The sequence below is a fragment of the Natator depressus genome, chromosome 7 (assembly GCF_965152275.1).
Source record: "Natator depressus isolate rNatDep1 chromosome 7, rNatDep2.hap1, whole genome shotgun sequence".
NCBI classification, from domain to species: Eukaryota; Metazoa; Chordata; order Testudines; family Cheloniidae; genus Natator; species Natator depressus.
This window is the reverse complement of record NC_134240.1, coordinates 60,254,582-60,275,611: the sequence shown is the minus strand read 5'-3', so window position 1 is coordinate 60,275,611 and position 21,030 is coordinate 60,254,582. Positions and strand designations below refer to the sequence as shown.

Here is a 21,030-nt window from a genome sequence, read left to right as displayed (position 1 = left end):
TGTGTTCTCTGTGCACCAAGACTTCTTATGCATGATTACACCAGCTTCTCCATACAATTCCTACAGACTGAAAAATCAAAACACAATTTCTGGTGCTCCCTTAGTGGGAACCTTTGAACAACTTTTAGCTGAGTAGCATCTCGTCATCAATCCTTGTTTTTAGATCTTGCTTCTATTCATACCCGATAAACTGCAGGGTTGGCTTTTTGTATTTTATAGTAGGCCCCCCTTTTTGGTGCCGGAAACATTTTTGTTTGTTGTTTTTCCCTCGAGTGTTCACTGCACCATCACTCTGTCCCCAACTTGCCAATCTACACCTTGGGCTGGTTTGTTAAAGTATGCCCTCATTTTGGCATGAACCTGCCCCTGTTGCTGTGTCTGGATAAATCCATGTTTTGTTTTTTCCCTGGTGGATTGCTTTTAGCACAAACCAGGCAATTGTTAACATGAATTTTTACATCTATTTTTTTTTTTTTTTTTTACAATAGGGCCACCAGGCTGCCTTAATTAGTCACTGATAAGTGGTATCAGCATTTTGGTGGGCCATTGATGGCACATCATGCACCAGTCTTAACATTTCCCTTTTAAGGGGTTGTGGTGGAACTTTCCCTGGTAAAGAGTGTTTTACCATTTAACTCCCCAAGCATTATTTTTTGTGTATGAGCAAATATCTCTGGATCAGATTCTTGCAATGTTACTAAATCAGTGGTTTTTGCTTGTGCTCGAATGGTAACGGCAAGAACTGGATAATTGGGGATGGGACCACACCAAAGCCTGGCTATCAGCACCTTCATTCACTCTGTTTTTCTTGTTCACTTCCCCATGTCTGGTATGAGCTTTTACTTTAACCACATATACCACCGAGTTAGCCCATTTACCTGCTAGTTCCCATACATACGACAAAAGGGCTTGATAGCATAAAGGCTTGTAATCTGCACTGCAAAATGAATTTGTACTAAATCAAGGAAGGTGGTTGTTGTTGTTAAGGCATCACAGACCCTTACAGTCTGAACATATTACACTAGCTGGTACTTGTCCTTTATTACTGAGCGATAATGCTTCTGATACAGCAGCCAACACAGTGTACAGTGTTTGAACTACATCTGCATTGCACAGGTTCATCCTGAACCGAGAGAGCCCAAACCATAAATTCTGTGATGGGTCCCTTTTGATATTAGGGCGACCCATTAGCATATATTGTCAGACCCTCAGGGTGCAGCCCTTCGGAATTTAAACTTATGTACTGCACGTGGATAAAAGGGTTAGGGGCTCCTCATGAGAGGGAATTTCACCAGGACACTTGTATGGATTACCGTCAATGAATAGTTCTGCTGGCAAAGGTGAGGATTGTTTAAGAGGACACACTTCAGTTTGGTGCTCTTCCAGCAGCAGAAACCACAGTGTCAGTCTAGGACTAGACACTGTACTATTTTTAATTTTACCAGACAGAAGACACTGTAGAGGATGATGAGCACTGTACATTTTTATGCATCTCAACCCCACCAGATATCTGAAATGTGTCAGGGCCCACCACACAGCAAAAATTGGTTTTCATAGGGAGAAAGTAGACTGCTTTTCAACTCTAGTCAGTACGCTGGACGCATAAGCTTTCTCTATCACTAGTCCTGAGTTAACACAGTTGAAATGGCTGTGTCCCTGGTTGCTACAAACAATCCAAAAGCCAAATGGTACAGTTGCTCTAAACGTGTCTAAAAAGCTGCCTAATAACCAATTTATTACATCCAAACAGTAACAAAACCATTTATACACATTTGATCAAGATACTTAAATGGGATAAACCCAGGGATGCTTAGACCCGTATTGGTCAGCTCCAGCATGGTCAGGCAGGTATTAGCAATGAACCCTTTTAAGAGTTTACCCTTCGAGTGCACCCTTATTTCTAGTCTCTATCTAGATAAAATTTTTACAACTTCCTTTCTTCTCAAGGCCTTTCCTCCCCTTCTTCTTGCTTACCAACAGTTTGTCCATTGCTCCGGGTTCACGTAGGCTTTAACACAGGTGTGTGGGTTGAGAAGAGCCATGTTTGGCTCATTTTAAGATAGACATGAAAAAAGATCTGTCAGTGAGAGGCCTTCTTTTTAGAAACTTCCCCTTATCTCATTAGTTATTCTTAGAACCAAACATTCTCCCTACTTCATTCCTTCTGGCCTAAGAACTCATTATTTTCAAGGAATTCTACTTGCTAGTGATGACCTTTCTTTGCAATACACATTTCCTTAAGTTAACCGTAATTTTTTAATTTCATATTTGTCCAACCTGTTCATAAAAACTTCTGACAGTGTAGGATAAACACCTCTCAGGGATGGTCTAAGTTTAGTTGGTCCTGCCTCAGCACAGGGGGCTGGACTTGATGACCTCTCGAGGTCCTTTCCAGCCTTACATTTCTATAATTCCCTAACCTCCGACTCTCGCAGTGCATGGTTCTATGTGTTCCACTCTTCTGTTGCCATTTCAAAACTTTGTTTTGACTCACCCCTCCAGTTGTGTTGCTCTCATACATGGTAGCTAACAAAGCTCAGTGTGAAGTGTCAGAGGAGGAGATAAAGCATTCTCAGTCAAGCTGTGGACCAGACTTCCAAAGGAGATTAGCCTCATCCAGCGTGTGACTGCTCTTGGCTCATTGCAAGATTCTCCCCTTTGGCAAAGTATTTCCACCAATCACAGTAGTGATTTTATTTATGTATGTAATAAACATGATATACTTGTGTTATATTTGAAGCAAAGTCACCTTATTCAGGGAGGGGGGAGAAACAGAAATCCTCATGAAGTTTACAGGAAGCCTGACCCTGGAGATTCAGTCCACAGGGGAAAAGCTTAGATATACCGTGTTGAGCGCTGCAGACAAACTAAACACTTCCCAGATATGCCTGGAAGCCTGAACGGCCCATTATGTTATCTAAGATCTGGAGTAACCACTAGGAAAGGCTCTAAGGACTATAGCTGGAGAGAGTAGTACAAATGATTAACAGAAATGTCAGGATTTAGCAATGTTAATCATGACCAAAGGAACATCAAATACTATTTACGTGCAATGTAATTTCAGTTGCAGGGGAAGCTGCTTAGGGACACAAGCTTTAAAATCACATTTCCATCTGCAGAGGTTGTACCTTGTCTCTAGTATAGTTAAAAGTAAACTCTATGATGCCTGTAACTGGCAGATATAAGCAAAACAAACTTTTTCCCTGTATTTTAAACGTATGTACTGTCCATGTGACAGCTTGTGTGCCGGGTCGTTGTCACTCAGCTGTTGGCTCATTGCAATTCCTATTTTATCATTAGTATAGTGAGATCACTGTTCTGCAGGGAGAGCATATGCATGCTCTGTCTCAAGTCCTGTGGGAAAATGTGAACCAATAACAGCAAAGCTGAAAAAGAAGAGGCAGCTGGTAGGTGTACACTCAGAGGAAAAGAGAGAGGCCAACCATGTCTGGCAGTGCTCTCAGGACCACCCAGAAGACTCTTCTAAACATCAGCAGTAGAGCAGTCAACCTTTACAATGTTTCTTAAAATAGAAATTTTCCAGTAAGTCAGCCATATAAACTGAAGGGTGATCCTACAGGAAAACTGTGTTTTGCAGTTAAGTTTAAAAAAAAAAAAAAAGAAGAAAGAAAAGAAAAAGAAAAGTTGACAGTGTCCCTTTAATTACTGGAATTTCCTAACTCTTCAGACCTTGACTTCTCCAACTTAACATGAGAATTTAATTTAAAGCACTGCACACCTTCCAGCTTCTGCCATAAAATGAGGCAGGGTTCCTGCAGATGACAACTTCATTCACTGCCCAGCCCTGGTTCATGCACAGAGCATGTTCCATCCTGAGGACCAAAGCAAGATTTCTATGGAAAAAACAGTATGGAATCATGTAACTAAAGACTCTGTGACAATGCATATGCACAAGGAAGATTGATTAAGGCAGCACAAGCAACCTTAATTCTGGCATTTCCAAACTTATAAGTGCTTGACTTTCATTCTTTTATCATAGTTCTTGGTGTGAAAGGAACTAGGATTTTTATAAGGAGCACATGGGAGTGTGGGGGTACGCATTCCATTATGTGGAATCAGATTGACCCCCGCAGTGTTGTCAGCGGGGTCTGAACGCAGGAACTTCAGATCACAGCAAAGACCTCTTCCCCTGAGCTAAAGGAATAACTGGTAGTATTACTAAGCTGTTATCCTCTGCAGACTAATCACTCCCAGGAAGAGGACACGCGTGTTTGCTAGACGTCAACAAAATGTTGAAAATCAGGATTTATAGGTTCTGTTTTTGGCTCTGGAGGTCCAGTGGTTATGACTGCAGAGCCAAGTACACATTTGGCAGATTCATTCCGAGCTTCGTTGTGGATGAGATTTAAATCTGCCATATTGGAGACATTGATTCTGTTCTTATCTCTGCTAGAAGTGTGATCTTGTGCAATGTCTGTAACCTCATCTGTAAAATGGGGGAATATTAGCTTGCCTCACAGGGTAGGAGGTATGAGGCCTTGTTCAGTATTGAGGGTTGTGAAGTGTGTAGGACTAGGCAGTGAAAGAGTTAAGTTTTGGGTTGTCTTTTTAAAAAGCTAAACTTTTTAATAATTGACAAAACTGCCCATTTTGTTTTTACTAACCTTGTTTTTAAAAATGGCTGATGTTGAAAGTTTCAAAATAAGTTCAATCTGAGGCAGAGAGCAAGGTTGAAAGTTTGTCAAGATAGTTAGACTTGAACTTATGCTCTCTTGGCTCCAAGGCCAGTGCGCACCCTCCTAAGCTAAAAGATATTTTCATGTGGTAGATGAGCAGGCATTTCCCTAGGCTACAACGCATTTTGAAGTGACTGGCTGGCAGCTCACCAATGCTTAGGAGCATGAGCAATGCAATTAGAATACTTAGAAAATTAAGGAGCAAGAGAAGAACAAGGTCTACTACATGTGTTGTAGTGGGTGATTTTCAGAGGCCAAATATCTATGGGTGTCCGTGGGGTAAAGCATCTCCCAGGATGACCCACCTGCCAAATTTCAGGTTCCTTCTCCAAGCCAGGGAGGAGCTAGAGTTGTTTAAAAAGTTTAATATTCTTTAATAATTGACAGAACTGCCCATTTTTTTCACTAATCGTGTTCTTTAAAATGGCTGATTTTTCTTTTGAAAGTTTTTTAATATAAATTCAGTCTGAGGCAGACAGCAAGATTGAAAAGTTTGTCAAGACCGTCAAAGCTGGATAAAGGTGAAGTACGTACTATCAGAGATTGAAGTGTCAGAAGGGCAAGTTAGTAATTTTAAAGAGCAGTAAGCTACCAAAGCCCAGATGGTACATCCAAGAGTTCTGAAGAAGCTTGAGTATGAAATGACTGAGCTGCTAACAATGGCAGGTGCTTGTGCATGTTAGGATACAGAAGGAATGGGATGGAGAATAATGCAGAGAATGTTGTAATGCCATTATATAAATAAATCTGGATATTGTGTGCAGCACCGGTCACTTCATCGTAAACAAAGATGGTAGAAATAGCGGGAGCTCAGAGAAGGCCAGCAAGAATGCTTAAGGGCCTGGAAAATCTCTCATTTGAAAAGATTGGGATTGTTATCTTGGAAAGCAGATGAATAAGAAGGGATGTGATAAAAGTGCATAAAATAATGAATGGTCTAGAGAAAGTAGATTGGGAACTTTTGTTCTCCTTGCCTCCTAACATAAGACCAAAGGGACATTAAATGAAACATGGGGAAAAAAGGAAATATTTTTCCACACAGTGCGTAATTAGACAGGGGAACTTGCTGCCACAGGATATTGTTGAGGCTAAGAAATTAAGATGGGAAAAAAGGATTGAACATATATGAATATTTGGAGCTGCTATAACTAATTCTTACAAAAAAGGAATTGCAGCAGAGATAAAGCCTCAGATTTAAGCTACTCTCTCTAATGATCAGGGAAGATTATGCCTCATATGTCTACTTTGGGGTTCTTGCACCTTCTACTAAAGCAGCTAATGCTGGCCACTGTCATACCCAGGGTACTGGGCTAGATGGGCCACAGGTGTGATCCGATCTGGAAATTCCTGTATTCTTAAAGTTTGTCAAAATTATAAACAACTAAAAACAGGTCTATAATGTAAGATGTTGAGCAATCTTATCTCTCAGTGCCACAGTGCACTCAGCCATGTTTGTGTAAAACTGAAGATCTCTGAGTCTAATAAAGCCTCAAATCTCTGGCCTACATATGTGCAAGATGGCCAAGTTTAATTGCAGGAGAGACTTACACTTTTTGCATTTCCTGACTCTGGAGTGCTTCGTATTGTATTAAATGAGAGGATTTCTTGATTTTTCTTTTTTAAAGAAAAATAATCCAGATCATGTTGATCAAGGAGTTCACAAATTCAGCCAGCAGAGCCCATGATATCATAAACAGGAGTTTTTCATTGTTGGGGCTATGCTTAATCACTTTCTGACTCAGAAGTTCTCTTTCCTACAGGCACCCACCCTTGACAGACCTAACTTAGTCCCCTCCCGCCTGCCAAATGATGCTGGTCAGTTCTTTGCTATGAAACATTTTCATTTGCAGTGCTCGTAAGACCCTGTTGTTGTGGAGCCCTTAAATGGGAAATTCTTAAAAAGAACAGAAAAATTAGCACATGTGGAATTGCCAAATGTAACAATGTATAACTCAAACTAATGAACTGACTTTCTTCAAACTTGTCTTTGTCTTTTAAGTCTCAGTGAGATCTGCAAAGCAAGCCAAGTCAGAAGTTTGCAGTAAGAGCCATGCTTGAGTTATCTGAGCACAGAAATTCAGCTTGGAATATACAAGATCAGTGTTTAGTGTTTATACTTGTGTGATTCAATAATGGCTTAGCTCATTTTGCTAAAGCTTTCCCTCCAAATATTACCTTTGAACTGAGAAAAAAGCATGGGAGATCCTAGCCCCAAAGGAATGTGTGTTTGAGAAAAGTTATGTGGGTTGGAAAATAGAATTTAGAACTTTCCCTTTTCTGTAGTGGATGGTACTGGTTCTCTGTGTGACAAATACAGCTTTAGTTGGTGGAATTTTTCTGTTATGAATCATATTAAAAAGTGAGGGGATTGAGGGGGAAGGACTTGCCCAGCTAGGAAACAGAAGCATGGCAGAGCAGGTTAGCTACTTCACAGCTTTTGGGAAAGCCTGCAGGCTGTACTTTATTGTACTTCTGGTGCCTTCCCTTAAGGGCTCTTAGGGAGCTGCTCAAATGCTAATGAATTAAGACTCTCAGCCCATTGTGAGACAAGAAAGTATTCGAGGGAACATAACTTACTCAAGGTCATGTCATGAGCCATAGCAGAATTGGGAATAGAGTTCACATTATTTCACTCCCAGTGTTGGGCTTTAGCCATAACACCACCCTAATGTAGTCAGCAGTGTGTCTTGTCTGGCATGGTGTAACTTAAGTTGTGACAGTAATCTTTTTGCAGTGGACATGGTATCTATTGAGCTCAGTTCAGCCTTGCTGCTTGTTGCAAGTGGTCTTGCGTATGGGCCTGTTTGGAGTCACTAAATGTGTGCAACTTGTGCAGACAGAATTCTCTACTTTCAACAGATATTCTGTCCTAGTCTGTCTCCCATCTGTATCTTTTTTTCCTGGTGCTAACAGTAGCATGGCCATTCCAAGGGCATTTTCCTTTTCTTATTCACATCTCTGGCTAAATACAGTGAGGCATCAGAGGGAAAAATGAAAATGCACTGGGGTCATCCTGGAGCTCACTTTGATTCACGCAGAAGGAGTGAAATGCCAGATATTAAGCTGGGATTTACTGCCATCCGCAGTCTTCCAAGACAGCATGAAAAAGCAGTGTGTCCTGGGTAAAAAGTCAACTCTACAGATCTCCAGCAAACTCCACTAAGAAGGATTGTTGGACTCTGAATTGGGGCTGCCGTGAATATCTGTCCATGTAACTCACAAAGCTTGCTTTTTTTTTTTTTATAGTGGTGGGGTTATGATCTACATTGACCGAATAGAAGTTGTGAATATGTTAGCACCATATGCAGGTATTTACTCTTTTCTGTTTCATCAAGCAATATTCTACCTGACCATGTATGTCTGTTGGTGCAATGGAATAGTCTCCCTAGGGAAGAGGAGGAAGTCCCACTACGTGGGACATCTAAAACTGGACTGGTCAAAGCACTTGTAAAAAGGTTGTAGTGAACACTCCTGGGTGAGAAGGTGGGATACACGTGGCCTCCCTTCTGTTGGTATGGATTTTGCCTTTTGACTAGGATGTTTTATCTAGTTCTACCTGAGATTCACTAATCTGTGCTGAAGACTTGCACCTGCTCCCACCCCATGCTCAGACAGGGAAAGCCTTGTTTTCAGAACACTTCAGCACTGAATACACTCCTCATGTACTGAGCCCTTTGAAAATCTGGCAACTTATTTATCTGCCAGTGGGAGCTGGGCTTTTTTGGAAAACTGGCTCCAATTGTGGGTGTCAACCACTTGGAAATGTGGCCCATAGAGTCCAAATCCAGCTCAATTCCTAGATAGTCCTTCTTGTGAATGCCCTAGACTGCTTGGAAGGTGCCCTGGTTAAACATAATTGAGCCCAGAAGAGAAAAGCACTGATGCCAAGCTGTCAACAGGGTGTTCAGCACTCGAGTGCTGTCTCATCCTGCTGTTTCTGCTTCTCTCATGTGTCACTCTGTTTGGGCTGAGCTTCCCTGGATCCACCTGAGGCACATGATTGAGGCGTCATTGCCATAGTACCCTGGTGACTCGAACACAGTACCCACCTACTAGACTTGTCCCATTCTAGAGCACTTACAAAAGTGACCCTGCAATGAGCATCTCCAAGTGTTTGATCTTTTTAAAGCCTTTCTTCAAGTAGCCTAGCATCCAGCAAAGGCCAGGAAACCATGAAGAAGGATGGCTTTGTGCTTAAGGCCCTGGAGTTGGGGCCAGGAGAACCAGGTTCTCTTTTGGTGCTAACACAGGCTTCCTGTGTGACTTTGTGCCAAGTCCCTGCCTCCCTTTGGCCTTTGTAGGCCACCAATAGCATGGGTAGAATGAGGCTGCCCTATCTTGCAGGGTGGCTGGGAGATGCCATGGTTAATGTTTATAAGGTGCTGGAGAAGTGCAGAGAGCTTCACAGAGTGTAGCTCTGTGCAGGTCTTGCCTTGAAATGTGGGGGTCTTGCAGAAGATGGGCAGTCATGTAGGCACAGTGGTGCTCTAACCTTATTGCTTGCATTTATTTGCTATGTCGACTCTTAACGTTACTGTAACGACTTTATAAGTGAACAGACAAAATGGTGCCTGCTTTTGAGAGAGTGCAGAGCTAGTGAAGTTACTGCATGTGTTGTTAAATAGGGATGTGAACAGCTGAGGGGACTTTCCTTTCTTGGGAGCAGCATCCTCTTTATCTCCTGTTTTATAAACCAGTTACTCTTGGCTTGGGCCTCTCTCTCAGGCTGACAGCTGTGTTTGTAGCCTTTGTCCCTCAGGGGAGTGCATTAAACCTGAGCATTGCAGGAATTGCCTACCTGATTTTTCCAGATAGCAGGACAAAAATGGGCATTGCTCACATCAGGTTGCTCCAGACAATTAGAATGGGGGCAAAAGTAGAAAAGCAAAATCTGAATATCTTTACTACATCAGAGCAGCCATCCTACAGCAGCTATAGCGTAGGCTGGCAATACCACTTCCATTCTCCTTATCCTGATGCTGTTATGGCTCCCCTCACCAGAGAATCTGATTCTAACCCCATGTTTCCACACTCCCCTAGACTGGAATTTTCCAGGCATGGGTTGTCCGAAGGTGAATGAGCAGGTGCAAACAAACTGTAAAGAGATTGACTGACTGCCTCTTGATCTTAAAATCATTTGGACTTCGAAACGGCAAGCTTGGTTTGCAAAGAGCCCACATTCAGAAGAACTTAGTTTGCTTAGTTTGGGGGGCAAAAACTGCAGAACCAAGCACATGCAATAAGCTCAGCTACTCAAAAGCTGGTAAAGTTTACAAGTTTTTGAGCAAGGTGGAGTAGCTTGTGAAGGCAGTAGGCTTGGCCTAAGGTTTCTATTGCTCCACCGGGTCACCAGTTGTGGAACAGGAAAGTGAAATCCCTGCTGCTGCAGCATGTGGAACAGCCTCTGGCTTTTTTCCCTTCAAAGCAGGGAAACATAATGCTGGGAACTAGTGTTACTGCAGCATTGAGAAAGAAACACCTGCTCAGGTGTCGGGGAGTCACAGCATCTACTAGGCCTGTATTCTGTATTCAGCACTGTCTGTTCCTGTATATGGCTCATAGCAGACTTCCCTGTTTTGTTTTGTTGTTGCAGACCATAAAGCAGGGCTGTGCAATATTCTTATCTGTGCATAATTATCCTACTCTTCTAGGTTTAGTTTGGACAATCTAGAATTGAGGGGATCTTACCTTGTGAGAGTGCTAGGGCTTTTAGAATGGCCATGTAGACTGAAAAGCATTGTTGTGTTGCCCTGTGGTAACTCTCTTTCCTCAGTGTTCGATGTTGTGAAGAACTACACTGCAGACTACGATAAGACCCTGATCTTCAATAAAATTCACCATGAGCTGAATCAGTTCTGCAGTGCCCATACCCTCCAGGAAGTGTACATTGAGCTGTTTGGTAAGTATGTGGGGACCAGGGAGTATACAACAAATGAAAGTGTAATTCAATAGCCAGCTATGCCTCTGCCCACAAGTGTCCGTCAGGAAGCCAGGGTTGTACTGAGATCACCAACAAGAACAGCCTCCTTGAGAAGGCACAGTTCACTACAATTATTCTAAGTCCTTATCAATGCGGGTTATTTCATTGTTCATGTGATGTCATATTGTGGGTTTATGGGGATAATAGTAGCTGTTAGCCCAGAACTGAACTTTGGATATAAGATCAAACAAAGCCTGTGTAAGTGGTCATAACCTGTCACCACTGCAACAAAAGGAGGCTCCTGGAAACAGAAGTTTGGAATGTCACACATTGCTCAGACCCTTGCACCATTGCTAAATGAGTCTTCATCACCACCTTGGAATCCTCCTTTGATTTCTGTGTGGAAGAAATGGAAGGGAGTTCTTTCAGTCCCTTTGCCTCTTGTCATAAATATAAAGGGAAGGGTGACCACCTTTCTGTATACAGTGCTATAAAATCCCTCCTGGCCAGAGGCAGCATCCTGTTACCTGTAAAGGGTTAAGAAGCTCAGCTCAGCTGACTGGCACCTGACCCAAAGGACCAATAAGGGAACAAGATACTTTCAAATCTTGTGGGGTGGGGCGGGGGGGGAGGCTTTTGTTTTGTGCTTTTTGTTTACATGTTTGATCTCTCTTGAGACTGAGAGAGGCCAGACAGAAATCCATCTTCTCCAACCCATCCTAATGCAAGTCTCCAATATTGCAACCAGTATAGGTAAGCCAGGCAAGGCGGATTAGTTCATCTTTTGTTTTATGTGAATTTTCCCTGTGTTAAGAGGGAGGTTTATTCCTGTTTTCTGAAACTTTAAGGTTTTGCCCAGAGGGGGATCCTCTGTATTTTGAATCTGAATACCTTGTAAAGTATTTTCCATCCTGATTTTACAGAGGTGATTCTTTTACCTTTTCTTTAATTAAAATTCTTCTTTTAAGATCCTGATTGCTTTTTCATTGTTCTTAAGATCCAAGGGTTTGGGTCTGTGTTCACCTGTACAAATTGGTAAGAATTATTGTCAGGCCTTCCCCAGGAAAGTGGTGTAGGGCTTGGGGGGATATTTTGGGGGAAAGACGTGTCCAAATGGTCTCTTTCCCTGTTCTTTGTTTAAAACGCTTGGTGGTGGCAGCATGCTGTTCAAGGCCAAGGCAAAGTGTGTACCTTGGGGAAGTTTTTAACCTAAGCTGGTAAGAATAAGCTTAGGGGGTCTTGCATGCGGGTCCCCACATCTGTACCCTAGAGTTCAGAGTGGGGAAGGAACCCTGACACCGGCTATCTGAGCTTCTTAACGCTTTACAGGTAAAGGAGGGATTTTATGCTACCCTTAGCTGTATGTTTATGACACCCCCTCTTATTGGTCTCCTTTTCAAAGTAACAGTCCCAGTCTTTGCAATCTTTCTTCATACAAGAGTCTTTTTCTGGGCCCTTGATCACTCTTGTCACTCATCTGTGAAACCCCTCTAGTTCTGTAGCATCTTCTTGGAGATGAGGGGTGACCAGTGCTATACAGTGTCCGCACGAGGCCACACCATTGATTTATATAATATTCTCTATTATTCACCATCCCTCTGAATATGTGGGGCAAGGGAGGAGGAAATATCAGAGTGGGGAAGGAACCCTGACACCTCTCCTCTGCTCCTGACCCCCAAATGAGATCCTTTGTCGTCGTGTCTCCTCCCCCGCCCCCCCTTCTTGTCACAAGTGGCATGTGTTGGTGTGTCATGTCTTGGCTTGACACCCAACTTCTAGATGCATGTTACCCATCCTCTACTAGTACCCCAATCAGGGCAGAGTTTACGAAGCAGCATCTGGGGGATGGTTGATTTTGGAAGTGCAGGGCAAAGGGGGTTCCTGGCATGGGAAAACCGGTTGGATTAGGACTTGACTCTGAATGTAAATTGCTGTGTACAGCACAGATATGGTAAGGCTGGGTGGGCTCAATAAATATCCATGGTAGAGAGAATCTTCCTAGTGCTATTTGCAGATTATCTTTAAACTTTTGGAAATTGGCTAATTCCAAAGGAGGAGTGTCCTGGGGAATGATTGATTTCCAAGCCTACTGGCAGATGGGGATGGGCATCGTTCATCCACAAAGGCTTCCCTTTGCCTCTGTGCTGATGTGCATGGGCCCCCGTTATCAGATCAGGCAGTAAAGCTGTAACAAGCTGGGGAGAAGGGGTGTTGTAGAGTGCTCCAAAGATGGCCAGGCTTTGGCTCAATCTTACTTCCCTGGTAGCTTGATCCACAGCATGGCATCCTTGACAAAGACTTTATTTCCAGCTCCAGTGCTTCATCCTAGACCTCATTAACTGCACTCTTCCCAAAAAGCACAGCTGTACTGGAGGGGTGGTGGATGGAGAAGTAGATTGTGCTGTAGGTGGGTCCTGATCTCTCCAGGGCCTTGCAGATTTAAGGCCAAAGCATCAAACTGGCATTGGAGTCAGTGTGGCAAGGGATGGTGGAGGGCAGGCTTGTGCCCTAAGTTCCACATGGTATTTCCTGCTGGGGCAGTCTGCACAGAACAGTTGGTGTGTTGCGTCTCCCATCAGCACTGGCTGCAGTGAGTTTGCTAGTGGGGGAGCCAGCCTGGAAGCAACCAGCCTGTGGATCACTGTGTCAAGGTCTCCTCCTGGAGAGATGAGGGGGAACAGGGTTTCCAGTGAGCTGTCGACGGATGCAGGCATTTCTTACTGTGTCCTTTAAAACTCCATGCTGAATGTCCCAGAGAACAGCAGGTGAGAGGGACATTCAGCATCAAACTAAACATAGAGGTTATCTCCCAAAAGCATACATATAGAGCTCCCACTGCCACAGCAGCTGGTGTCCGTATGGTGCAGCAGGCCAGGCATTGGGCTGGCAATAGTATGCCCATGATCCCAAGTTCACACACAGCACTGTGGAATCAGGAGGCGGGCAGCATATTGCAGGGCTTTGCAAAGTTCTTTATCCTTATTTTGTACTGTCTGGATGGACCTCCCTGCTGAGCGCTGTATTGACACTAATCACTACATGCACGTTAGCCAGGGAGAATGCTAAATTTTACAGTGCAGGCTGCAGTGTTGCTGAATCTCTCTTGTTCCTTGAACACAGATCAGATTGATGAGAACCTGAAGCTGGCCCTGCAAAAAGAGCTGAATGTCATGGCGCCAGGTCTCACCATCCAGGTAGGCTCTTTCCTAACGGGAAACTCTTCTATATTTCACTCCCATAAAGCTTACAGTTGAAAAGGGATGGAAATGGTTTCCTGCCTCCACGTTTCATATGGCTTTCAATTAAGTACTGGGCACATGCCAATTTGTCTGCTCTCTGCGAGGAACATCTTCTTGTTCCCCATGCCAACTGCCACCACTTCTGTGCACCCTTCAATGTGATTACATGTATTGCACTGAAGTGTGCAGCCGCATCTAGCAGAGAAATGTTTTAAGTCCACGGTCCGCTTCCCCAGCATGCTTCTGCATAGAAGCATTCTGTCTCAGCAGATTTGCAAAGCTCTGGCCATTCTAGCCACCTCGGCTTTTCGCAAAATCCATTTAGGACTTAGATGTTGCCCTTTTTTCCATGGAAAACTTGTCATTATGGTCAGAAAAGAGAGACTATGTGAAAGAGAGAGAAGTGGTCCCTTCTTTCTGCACAGATCTGCATGTATTAGTTACATCTGCAAACATATTAGTGACAAAAATAAGTTTTTACTATTTCTGTCATCCCTGCAGAGCCAACCCAGCTCTGAGAGTGTGAGCGGGAGTCTGTCCCAGCCTACTCATCAGCACACTTGTTGAAGGTAACTTGAACAGGAGAAAATTGGGCTTGTTCCTCTTCTGTGTCTGTGTCATGTGTACAGAGGGAGGTTGTTTCCAAAAGACTTTTTTCTGCTTGCATTTTACATTAGAAATCAGGTTCCATCTAGGCTGTGAGACTCTTTGATGGCTGAAGAACCTGTGAGCAGTCACTTGAGAGGCCCCCATTCTGGTACCCCATCACAAGAATTAAACAAGTGAAAGCTGAGTCAGCGGGAGGGGTCAGACTCCTTCTACTGTACTTGTTTTTGTTACCAAATTTAACTTGCTCAATTGATATTTTGAGTGGAGGGAGCCTATATTAAAAAATCTATGGCCTCAGTCTTTCCATCGGGTGTGAAGAGCTCACAAAAAACATCCTTCCACCTCACAGCTTGTCTTTGCAATTGCACAGTCCCTGTAGACAATGACAGATTGTGGTAAGCATCATGTCACAATCAACTTTGGAAGAGCCCTGAGGCCTTCCCTTTCCTAACCACCTAAGCCATCCAGATTTAACAGGCCTGATATTTTTAAGGTAAAAAACAAGCAGGAAAAACCTTCTTTAAGTTTTAAAAACCAACTCTTTCAAACCCTCTGTATCCATCAAAAAGAGCCAAAAAGGGCACAAGCACAGTTTTAAAAGTTCTTTGCAGGTCACCATTAACTGAATTTAAATTGCAGAACTAAATCCTGTTCTCAGACATGTGCTATCCTATTGAAGACAACTGAGGATAGCTCTCAGCCTGCCAGATGTTTGTCACTTGTTAGGAATTGGAAGGCAGCCAGCTTGACTGAGCCCAAACTGAGTTTGCAGCACCTACAGTTAGAAGCCACATTGTTTAACTTGTAAACTAAGCACACTTCATCTTGAGTCCTGCCTGGCATTTTCAGTCCCGTCTCAGAATAGCATTGCATTTTAAAGTCTCTGGTATAATGTTCCTTACTGTGCAACTTGCCCAGCATTCTGTATCCTGTGTCACTGAAGCCATGTGCTCACTTGGCTAAGGTTGCATCAGGATTTTTAATAGAGCCCTTTATGTACAATGGCTTGTAGCTTTCTAGGCTGAAATTACATGTGCTAGGCAGGGGAGTGAGCTCTCTGTTTTGATGGCCACTCCACCTTACACTGTGGTTCACCATGAGGCCCCATTCCAGCTTCATGCCTAGGATGGTCTGTCCTATCTCAATGCATTTCCCTCCCCATATTCTTCCCCAGGCCTCATTCCCATCCAAGGGCAACTCTGTATCCATACAGATGTAAAAAGGGTGTTCTGTTATCTGGAAAAGACCAAATCCTTTAGAAAATGCAGTAGGTTATTTGTTGCATATAAGGAGAGATGCCATGGAGGAACCCATTGTTGAACAGACTCTTGCACTGGGTTAGGAGATGACTAGAACATTCATACATCTTAGCTAGGGAACTAGTACCCCCTGGTTTCAATACCCACTTCATGAGAGCCACCACAGCAGCAGCGATCTGCCTTAGGCAAGTTCCCCTGCTGGAGACTTGCACAGCAGCAACTTGGAGTTCGGTGCACACTTTCATCAGATGCTAGTCTCAGATTTAGCACCATGCTCCAGTGCCGAGTCTGGGAGAGCTGTGCTGTCATCCATATTTAGCTAAGGATCTGGTGGAGCTCTGCTTGCTAATCGCCCACAAGAGGAATGCACAGAGGCCCTTAAAGGAGAGAAACATTACTTTCTAGTAACTGTTCTTGGAGAGCTGCCTGTGTACAATCACACTGTCCTGCTCTTTTGGGTTTTTCTGAAGGATAAAAGTTACACGTGAATGTTGCCGACTCCTTCCAGTTGGCTTTGTTGGGGAGGGGAGTTCTGAAGAGGGAATGCAATGAGGAGACCAGGATGGCGTGGCAGACCAGAGTATGGAGGAAGTTGTGTGTATGAAGGCAGCTCAAAAAGAGGCAGAGAAACAGGGAGACAGTGGAGAGGTTCAAAGGGGGTGACCTTTTCAGAGTGATCTCATAGGTGGAGATGTTCTATTCTCAGTGGCAACTTGTTGTAGGACAGGAACAGAGAAGCTGAATGGAACCACCAACCCGTAAGTCACTTTCTGAACCTCACATAGTGATGTCCAATGTCTAAGTTCTGCTGGTATGAGATTTAGAGCTTTCTCTACTAGATGGCACTGCCTGGATCAGGTTATTTTAGCAGAATAAGTTGCGTTTCTTGCAGGTGGTTTCCCAGCTGTGCAGTTCTAATTATAGAGAGTCTGTTTTTAAATGCCCTTTGCCTTCTTTTTCAGGCTGTGCGTGTTACAAAGCCCAAAATCCCAGAAGCCATCCGAAGAAACTTCGAACTAATGTGAGTAGTTGCACAGCAGATCCCATTGTTTAGGGGGTTCATGTTGCTCACACCAACTAGGGTGTGTAATAGTTCCAGAATGTGCTATCAGGGGGAGTGGTGGGCCCCTTCACAGCCACTGCAGTTGGTGCCCAGGACCCCATAGAGGGGTCCACGCTTCTTATTCCTCACTGTATGTTAGTGGAGAAATTCCGTGGAATTGACTAGAGGAGGAGGCGGCTCTTCCTCTTACCATCTTCTGTTGCTAGAATTCAACTCCTGCTGGCAGCGAGCAGAGACACTCACGGAAGGATCTCCCTTCCCTATCCATGGGTAGCAGAACTCATCTCAGCAAAGCTCTTGTGGTTTCATATGTATTGAATTAGACAGGGCTCTTCTGTAAGGTCACTATCTCACTGCAGTAGTGTGCTGAACGCTGTATCTATTGAGCATGCTTTGTGAGTGTCCCTTCCCTGGTGGAAGGAAAGGCCGAATTGGCCACTGGCTCAAATGTAAATGGAGATTGTCAAGGACTCAAGTGCAGCAAAGTGGGGCTCTTCTCTCACCCTTCTCTCCTGTTCTTCTGAGGAGATAGATTCCCCCTCCCCAATTTCACGTGGAGATGAAATTTGAACTGGCTTTTTTGCCTTCCTGGTTGGTGCATCATCTTCCAAACCATTAGCAGCTGCTACAGTACCAGAGGAGGGAGCCCTGGAGATGGCTCATTTGCTTCCCCTTCCTCCCTGTGTGTGTGGAAGAGTAAAGCAGCTATAAAACCAGTGCAGCCTGCTTGGCGTGAAGGTGTCTGTGGGTGGATGGTGATGCAGAACTGGTCTCTCTTTGTTTCTGTGCAGATTGCAACTTCAGACATCACAAAGCTCCCTGGAACTTGTCTGGGAGGGTTTAGCAGCCTCAAGCATTGCCCATCTGCTATTGTCCATGCGGGAGCCTGCTTTCTAGAAATTCCCTCAGGACTCTGAGGAAGGATCACACTGTGCTGCTTCCCCTGCATGCTGTCCTTTCCCAGAGTCACGGTTAGGTGCAGAGCTGAGGCATGGGAGCCATTCAGGGTTTACGTTAGCTAGTCTATAGCATATGGTTAAACTGCCCATCATAGTTAACACTCACTCTGCTGTCCCTGCTTGGGGGTGGGTGGTGTCTGTCTGCAGCAGCTGCACAAGGGCAGTCTTTGCTGCTGGGGGTACTGGTGCTGGGATGGTGGGAAATAGATGAACCTGGGAAGTTGCCTCCAGAAAGGGGGTAGGTGTCTGGGGGAAAAAAGGAGAGCAAAGATACACAAGGCCAAGCAGAATGTAAGGACAGCAGGAGCAATAGAATAAGCGAGGTGCTTAATCCCAGGCATGGGTAGGAGAATGTTGGAAGACAGTTTTTGCACCACGCACGCACGCTAGTCATTACGCAGACTATGTTCCCATCTGTGTAACAAGGCCAGGTGGAGGCTTTATCTGGCTGTGGGCTGTGCTGCACTTGGGGCCGTGATGCACTCCGTGGCATGGCAGGATAGGGTGACTTGGCAGTGTTGCCCACTTTCGCAATTGTATCACAAGTCTTGTGATATTTGCTGTTTTCCATCAAGCCCCAGCTGCTGGAGTCATGTGATCACATGAGAATTTTGGCTTAATTACCAAAAAGTAAGTTTCTAGCATTTGTGGTTGTGAAAGAAAGCTTGAAAAGTGACCCTGATGCAGCCCTGTAGGTTAAGATATTGGATTGCAAATAAACCCAAAACTTATTAGTGAAAACAGATCAATATTTTTAAACGAAAAGGAGTACTTGTGGCACCTTAGACTAACCAATTTATTTGAGCATAAGCTTTCGTGAGCTACAGCTCACTTCATCGGATGCATACTGTGGAAAGTGTAGAAGATCTTATTATATACACACACAGCATGAAAAAATACCTCCTCCCACCCCACTCTCCTGCTGGTAATAGCTTATCTAAAGTGATCACTCTCCTTACAATGTGTATGATAATCAAGATGGGCCATTTCCAACACAAATCCAGGTTTTCTCACCCCCCCCCCCCCCACACACACAAACTCACTCTCCTGCTGGTAATAGCTTATCCAAAGTGACCACTCTCCTTACATTGTGTATGATAATCAAGGTGGGCCATTTCCAGCATTTTCATTATTTTTTCATGCTTTGTGTGTATATAATATCTTCTGCACTTTCCACAGTATGCATCTGATGAAGTGAGCTGTAGCTCACGAAAGCTTATGCTCAAATAAATTGGTTAGTCTCTAAGGTGCCACAAGTACTCCTTTTCTTTTTGCGAATACAGACTAACACGGCTGTTACTCTGAAACCTATTTTTAAACGGAATCTCAAGATTTTTGAGTTCTGATTTGTGACTTTTGATAATCTGGGGTTAGCAGTGCTACATATGTGCTCTGCCTTTGTGCTCCCATCACCAGGGCCATCTCTGAGCACCTTGCAAACATTCATTAAGTTACCTTCACAGACCTCCAGGAAACTAGGGCAGTGCTATTATCCCCAATGTATGGATGGGAACTGAGATGCATGGAGTCTGGCAGAGCCAAGAACCAAGCCCAACTCTCCTAAGTTTTGAACAAATGCCTTAATAGCTAAGGCAGCTGGTGGGTGGTGTTAGTAAAAAGTTTGGGAACCACTTCTTCACCACCAGACCATCCTTCCACTCCAGCAGCCTGTGTCACAGGGATCCTCAGAGAGCAGCAAGCTTGTGGTGAGGGCAGTCTGGGGCTCTGAATCAACGAATGAGATGATAGCTTGCCTGAATGTTTAGTGTAAACACCTTTAGAGGAGTCCCAATAGTCAGCCCTGGAACCTGATCTTCCCCTGGATCCATCTCTGCCCCCTTCTTAAAACTCCTGGGCCATGGTCCTGGTGTGAATCCTGTGTTCTAACCACCATCCTTTGAAGCAGAGGACTGCTTGGCCTCCCCTTAAGAGAAGCTCCTTAATTGGCCACAGATCTCTTGTCCTCTAAGCTCATCAGGTTTTCTGTGTCACTCACCCGAACTCCAGTAAGAGTGTTGCATGGAGGTCCCTCAGACAGCCAGAGTAGCTGTCTGTGCCCTGTGGATGCAGCTTAGCTCACGGGTAGACACCTTATGTGCATCTGCAAGAGATGTTTGGGGTCAGGAGAAGTTCAGTGCATGGTGAAGTTCCTGAGTCTAAATCCTATTTTAATATTCTGGCTCAGCTGCTTTATTCTTAACCACTCTGTTTGTTTGTGCCCTTCTCAGATCTCTAGCATTTTGAACTTTTCTCTCCCCTTTCACGTGCCTCTGCAAATAATGAAAGCTCTTCCATTTCTTTCGCTCGTGTTATCAGGAATATACTCGGTGCTTGGGCCGGTTGTTAATTACATCTACCACAGCTAGCAGAGAGCACCAGAATGCAAAGCACAGACATCGTAGGTCCTCGCACAGGGTAGCATGCTGTCTTTTGGGTAGAATAGTGGAGTGGAGAGTTGAAGCAGGTTACCTTGGAAGGGAGCTAACTGGCTTTGGCTCCACTTGGTCACGTGGATATGATGCTGATTTGCCCGGGTTCACATCTGGAACCAGGAATAGAGAGTACCCTCTGCTGAAGGGGTGTTGTTGCCTTGTCAGGACACGGTTTAGTCTTGGGGTTGTTAGGGAGCCTTGGCTGTTTGGCTTCCCAGATGACAATGGTGGCACAGATGCAAGCATCTTTTCCAGGGTAACTGACCCTTCTGGCCCAGAGGCTCTGTCACTGCAGTGTGCTCTATCTTGGAGCTGTCCCGGAAAAGCAGTGGGGTGCTCTAGCTAGTGCAGAATGCAGTAGCTTGTCTTTTGAGTGGAGTACTTGTTTGTGTAAGCTCCGTGCCTTGTCCCAGGTACTGGCTGCCTGTTTCTAGGTGCAGGTCTTTGATCCATAAAGCTTGCAGTGGTCTAGGATACACTTCCTAGCAACCCCACCCATAAGTCATCTCAATTACAAGCCACCCTTGCCGTTTGGTTCAGGATGGGCAGCAAGACTTTCTCATGTAGGATACGGTGTCGGACTCTTCTGGCTGAAGCCCTAGATCATTGCAGGTGCAGAGGGCAGGTATTTCTGCACTCCACCCCTTTCATGAATTTAGTGCTTCCATGTAACGAGGCTCCCATGTGCAAAGGACCATTCAGGGCCATCTTTAAAACAGTAACTCCTCCTTCCCTTGCTAAGCTTGTACTGGGCAGAGCCTCAGGGAGGGCTCGGTTAACCTCCCCTTTGCTCAAGCAGTCAGCTGGCTTCCAGTTATGTATTGTGGAGTAAATCCCGCTAATTGGATTCTG

The 21,030-nt window shown here is 44.5% G+C and overlaps 1 protein-coding gene across 10 annotated transcripts in view; it reads left to right on the top strand.

The window, feature by feature from the left end:
- ERLIN1 (ER lipid raft associated 1) overlaps positions 1–21,030 on the top strand; it is a 59,958-nt gene that overhangs the window by 35,340 nt on the left and 3,588 nt on the right. For 5 of the 10 annotated variants that reach the window (XM_074958615.1, XM_074958619.1, XM_074958617.1 and 2 more), the window contains 4 exons: positions 7,944–8,005; positions 10,471–10,596; positions 13,738–13,811; positions 16,687–16,745. In XM_074958615.1, coding sequence (XP_074814716.1) covers positions 7,944–8,005; positions 10,471–10,596; positions 13,738–13,811; positions 16,687–16,745 — 321 coding nt within the window. Of the gene's footprint in view, positions 1–7,943; positions 8,006–10,023; positions 10,105–10,470; positions 10,597–13,737; positions 13,812–16,686; positions 16,746–21,030 lie in introns of all 10 variants that reach the window. The other 5 variants (XM_074958622.1, XM_074958621.1, XM_074958623.1 and 2 more) reach the window with 2 other exon arrangements.